The 6,384-nt window shown below is 37.0% G+C and overlaps 1 protein-coding gene across 1 annotated transcript; it reads left to right on the forward strand.

Moving 5' to 3' along the window:
- Positions 1-1,636: 1,636 nt before the first annotated feature.
- Positions 1,637-6,176, forward strand: LOC307153469 (uncharacterized protein). Its single transcript, XM_079862925.1, has 3 exons — positions 1,637-1,739; positions 1,827-1,878; positions 4,810-6,176. The coding sequence occupies exon 3, from the start codon at positions 4,825-4,827 to the stop codon at positions 5,125-5,127; it is 303 nt and encodes a 100-aa protein (XP_079719051.1). The 5' UTR covers positions 1,637-1,739; positions 1,827-1,878; positions 4,810-4,824; the 3' UTR covers positions 5,128-6,176.
- The last annotated feature ends 208 nt before the right edge of the window (positions 6,177-6,384 follow it).

Genomic DNA, 6,384 nt, shown 5'->3' on the forward strand with positions numbered 1-6,384 from the left:
AGAGGTTGAATAAATCAGTAAGTGGATACATAAGTACATGGGATGCTAGTTTGATCAACTTATTATCTAAACCATCCAGTCCAGCACCACTGTTCCCTTTTAGTTCATTTATGGCATTCTGCACTTCATCTGTTTGAATTTTCCTAAAATAAAAAGAACTGTGATTGGGCAAAGTATTCTTTAAAAAACCAGTACACTTCCTGTTTCACTTCACCGGATGTTGTGGGCTTACACCTTTAGAGCCACATTCATTTCAATCAACTGCCGAAAGGAAATAACAAGAACCCAAGCTCTTCTTGTAAATCAGGGCTGTTTCTGTCAGACAGAGCACTGTGTACAATCACTTTCACTTTTCACTGCAGAAAGACTTGATTCACTTAAACAGCATTAAGATTCTTTAATATTAGGGGGCATGAACAGTATGGTTGCTTATTTGGATTATAAGATATGTGTTATGATTTTACTGGGGTATACTCATATCCAGAACTTATGACGGATGACCTTTTCTGGCTGAGTTAAATATGCCCATGCCCATGTAAGTTGGGTTAAAACAACCCAGCATTTTTTAGAGATCTTGTATAAAATATGAGGAAGAAAAATTAAACTATCTAAAGTTAAATCAAATGGTTGCAGTGACCGCTAACAACTGCGGGGAGTCTTGAAAATCTTCCTAAAACAGCTTTTCGTGATTTTGCCATATTTCTGTGAAAATTGTGATTTGCATTGTAAAAAGGCTCAGTCTAGTGCAGAGATTGCAGAACACAAAGGAGACTCTAGATGCATCCTTTAAATATGCCGAATTAAGATCATGTAATGAAGGCTGCCGTAATCCTTCAAAATGAGATGACCTTCAATGGCCTGACTTGCAATTGCAATTAAACATATTACTTAAAATGTTATTAAAGTGTTTAAATAAAGCATTGATTTAACATTGATTTCATTCTGTCAGGTTGTATTTTTAATGTTTTTGTAACGAAAGGGATGCAGAATTGACTTTCAATGACATTACGATTGATTGATTTTTAAAAAAAATATATATTATTGAAATTTTAACATTAGGGTGCGTAACTGAGGGTGCAAACATGATGTTGAAACAACATTATGTCGCAGTATTAATCTATTGGTGACACATCAATGTTGACTTGTAAATGTAACTTGTTATCTGGGATAAACTTCAGCACATTTGACTGTCTTCATGTCAGCCTTAACTGGGTGAAAGAGCAGCACTGAAACAGAAAATGAAAGTGAATACAAGGTCAGTTATTTTTCTCACAATATATTCACAGTCATTTTTTCATTTAAACTGAGCTTATTCTTCACGGAGAAGCTGATGTGCATTTTAAAAAGTTGAGTAGATAAACTAAAGTTAATGTAGGTGTCCCTCTCAACAAAGAAAAAATAAATCCTCATTATTGAGTGTTTTGATGTTTCACCATTGGTCTTATTTCCTGAGGGGTTTTGACTGGCATGTAATTGTCTCCTGAGAATGAATTGATCCAGTCAGAGCTGCTGCTGTTTCTTCTCTGTAAAACATTAACAGAGACGATACAGGTTCAGACCGGGTTAATAGTTCACAGCATCATCCAAAACTGAACTCCAAAAAAAGCATTGTAACACATGCCCACGCCCACCATCTGTTTTACGTTCCCCCAGTGTGTATAAACACCATTGAGATGATATAGTCAGTCCACACTGATCTGAAGAACCTCATCTGACATCAACACCATCTGTGGCCTCGGGTCAGTATTCACAAGCTATATTTGATGATATGATATTATTCAGCACATTGAGAATGCATAGAAACCTTATTTTCATTTACATTACAGGTGTAAACAACTTTAAACTTCACCGACTCTTCCAGCTCCTCAGAAGTTGACAGTAAGAAATCTATTATATTTTATAATAATGAAACCAAAGCTGTTTGCTCATGTCAGTATTGTGGCATGGATGTATGTCCTAATATAAATAACTATGATTCCGAATGATTAAATAATTGTATATATATTGATGACATTCTTAATCCAATCATGCAAATTACATGACAAAAAATGTAGTTAGTAATGTAATTCATTACATTACACATTTTAGGTAATATAAGAGTACTTTTAGATTACTTTTGACCTAACTTGTTTATCACATTGAAAGACAATCAGAGAGAATCAATAAATTATGAATAATTTATTTCCATTGCGTGAATATTAACCCTTGTGCATCAATTAAAAAAAGTTACACATAGGTCCATAGTGGACAAAAATGTCTGTCAAAAAACTGTAAATTTTTTTTTTTTTTTTTTAGTAAAAATAAAAATTTAGATTTTAGATTTAGGTCTAAAACGGCTGGAAATTCAAAGCCATAAATCTTGTATTAAAAAGGGTGAAATAGTAAAATTCCAATAAAAATACACACCTGTGCCAAAATGTATGCTGTTGACATTAACACAGGCAAAATGATGATAAAATAAATATTTTTAAAAAAACTGAAAAAGACAAAAAAATTCCATAAGGATGCACCAGGGTTAATATGTTACCATTTAATCAATAAAAAGTAACTGTAGTCTGAATTCAAGTTTTTTAAAATGTAATATATTCTAATTACAAGTACTTCATTTTTTGGAATCTGATTACATAATCCAGATTACATGTAGTTCGCCACTTACTATAACCCAGCACTGTTTATATATAGGCTTATTGAAACATTTAAACATAATTATGACCGCCGCTAGCGTAGCTAGCGAAAGCGGTCATATAGGGATTGTCAAAGTTTTTTTTTTTTTTTTCCCCCGTCAATCTACTGAATTTTTCGTCAACGATACCAGGGACACCGAAACACCGGGGAACATGAAATTTGGTGGGCATGTAGCCCCACTAGACTTTTACGGAAAAATTTCGTTTGTTCCCCGGGGGCCACTCCCCCCCCCCCCCCCCCCCCCCCCGCGCTGGGCCCCCCCAAACCCAAAAAATGCAGTTTTTCCTAAATAACTACCTGAACCGTGGCACCGAGGATGAAGAAATTTTTATGGTATGTTGGTCTTAAGGGCCCACATCAACCTAGCCCATAATCACTCATTTGTGATTTGCGCCCCTCCCATAAAAAATGAAAATGCAATATTATTCTGCTTTAATCGCCCCTATCTTCAGTGGAGATGTTCAGAACTGCACCATATTTCATGTGTATGATTAACTTGACATCCTCTGGGGGTATGCTAAGTTTCGTAGAATTTCATCCATGGGGGGGTATAAAATAAATTCATTTATGTACACATTTAGTGACTGTACACTCATCGGCCTGTAGATGGTGCTGTTGAGCGAAGGGTTGCTGGTTCAGGATGATACTGTCACACACACACATGCAGGAATACAAACAAACGCAAGCATGCACACACACTGACATCCACACGCACAGACACACACCCATACACACACATACAAATCCACATGCACAGACACACACACACGCACACACACATGTACACACGCATACATACACGCACAGACACACACACACACAGACACACACATACACAAACACACACACATACACACACACACAGACAGACATGCACATACTACTACTTTTTTTAGGTATCAGCCATATACCCGATTTATCAATACCCAATGTGTTATGCTTGGGCAGTATACTAATGAAGTGGGTGGGACATGTTTCATGTCATGTTAGATCACATCCTGAGAGTCTACGCTTTCAGAAAATATATAGTTTATATAGTTGAATCAGTTTTCTCTTCATGGTACAGACCAAAATGTATTATGTGTACACTTTCTTCACCTAAATCCATAAAATCCCATTAATTTCAATGGGACATTTACTTAAGTGTTCTACTAGGTACAGTGGGAATGAGTTTAATTTTGTTAACATTGTTTTTTTAAAACTCTGGGACCAGGGCTACAAGATAAAACCACTTTTTTGGGGAAAAAATGTTTTTTATTTCAGTAAAACACAACAAACCCATGCCAAAGTCAGATAACTGACTTTTACCATCAACAGGCACCTCAACCGTTTGGTAGAGGTTTGTAGAAATTGAATGGGAGGGTCCTTTGAAAAAAAAATCACAGATTTTTCATACTTAGTATGTATAAGTATAAGTATATATACTATTTTGATCCCGTGAGGGAAATTTGGTCTCTGCATTTATCCCAATCCGTGAATTAGTGAAACACACTCAGCACACAGTGAACACACAGTGAGGTGAAGCACACACTAATCTCGGCGCAGTGAGCTGCCTGCAACAACAGCGGCGCTCGGGGAGCAGTGAGGGGTTAGGTGCCTTGCTCAAGGGCACTTCAGTCGCTTTTTACTGTTAACCACTGTTATGGATGTGACGTTTTCACATTATGGATGTTAAGTGTCTAAACTAATGACTTTTGATATAAAACTTAAATAGTAATGGCAAATAATTACAAAACTCTAAATTATCCATGATCCACAGGAATACTCCAGACAGTCTTTTAAAATATACAACTTATATACATAAACACGCAATACAGCCAAATTGCTCCACGTCATTTATTTTTGTGGAAAGCCAGTGCAGGCCTGAGCGGCGGTCATATTTTGTACCGCCATGCGGTACATCTAGTTATTTACAGTAATGTAGAAATATATGTATTTATTACTGTAAATGTACAGAAACCTTAATTTTAGGCCTTTCCAGAAATCAAACTATTAAAGTGACCTGATATTCCCAAGTTTTCATTGATTGTGAGTACAAAAGAGTGAACAGAATAGGTTCTAGTTCTAGCAAACAAGGAAATGATTATGTAAATATACTTATGCTGTGTCATATTCCGCTGGCAGGAATCCCGTGAGGTCATGGACTTCTTCAAAGTGGTGGGCGCCGTGGCGTCGGGTCTGGCGGAGGGGACGGTGGGTGTGGTCCGAGCCGTGGTGGACGTCCCGGTGGGGATGGTGCAGGGAGCCGCTGAGAGCATAATGGAAGCCAGCAGTAAGATGGACAACGTCAGCACACCCGGAGATGGAGTGAACGCTGTGATCGGTCTGATAGCGTCTCCGCTGACCGGCGCGGTGTCCGGAGGAACTAAACAGATTATCAAGGCACCAGGAAAAGTTGTGCAGGGTGTTGCAGATGGTGTTGAGAGAGTTTTAGACGATTAAAGTTATTTAATAACTCCTGAAAACTGCAGAAAAATCACTAATAAAAAATGAAAAAGACAATATTTCATACACTCACAGTTAATGATGGTTTGATGATGCCTCTACAAATTACTTCATAATATCGTAACATCAAAAATCAACACTGATCGTTTCACAGTCATGCTAATTAAACTTCACTATGTCACACATTTCGTCTTTTGTGTAAATTGTCTTTGGTCCCTCTGTTTTTTTCAGCGTTTGAATACTTAGAATAGTGTTTAAAGCTATTGGGAATAGACAATGTTTTAAGTTATACTGGTTGAAACTGCCTTCACGTCCTCATAGCAGTCAATAATAGAAGTGGTCAAAATATTAAAACATGTACATGTATTGTCTGTGGAAATCTCAGAACCAAAAAATGTTTGTCCAATCATTGCATTCGCTCCGAATATGATGTCCTACCTGCCTGTATTTCCATACTTCGTGCAGAAATCATACTTATCTGGTCAGAACACCAAGAACAGATATGAGACGGTGGTGTTTGTCTGTGATCAGATGTGATCTTTGGTTTTGATATTAATGGAGGACAAACTATCAGCTAATGGCCATCAATACAGATATAAAACTGTGTCATTTGGCCTTAAAGATCCCATTCAAATATTTATTGTACAATGGCTCAGATGGTCATAATCAATTTGAATTCACATGTTGTAATATGCTACAGATGCCCAAATCTCCACATGTGCATTTACCGTATGAAAGAGCAGCTTCAAGAAAAGCCCTAGTTTACAGGAAAGACTGTAGAAGTAAAAAATAAAGATATGTCAAGGTTTCAAAGCCTTAAATCAGGGAGAAAGAGCAACTTTATGAATCATCACCCCAGTTTACAGGAAAGTCTGTGGAAGTGAAAATAAATAAAGGCCAGAGGTTTTCTCCTCGCATTTCAACAAGTGATTTCTTGTCCAAACTCACAGGCTCATGGATGATGAGGAGCATGTTCTTCATGATACTTGAACATTAAAGTAAAAATGTTGAAGTATATGTCTTCTCAGCCAGAAATAAATATCTGTAATAACATCTTCACTTCCTGTTTACTGGGGGTTTTGGATCAGTAACTCCCACTGTTTGATCTCAGTTCCTCCAGTTAGTCTATAAAGAATAACTCAACATTGATTTAAAGAAGTTCAGCTGACCAACATCAAGACCATCAGTGACAGCAGGTCAGTATTCACATTCTGTTTGGTGATATTATAGCTAACTTTACCACATATTTACTGT

Source organism: Squalius cephalus (genome assembly GCF_949319135.1).
Source record: "Squalius cephalus genome assembly, chromosome: 2".
Taxonomy (NCBI): Eukaryota; Metazoa; Chordata; class Actinopteri; order Cypriniformes; family Leuciscidae; genus Squalius; species Squalius cephalus.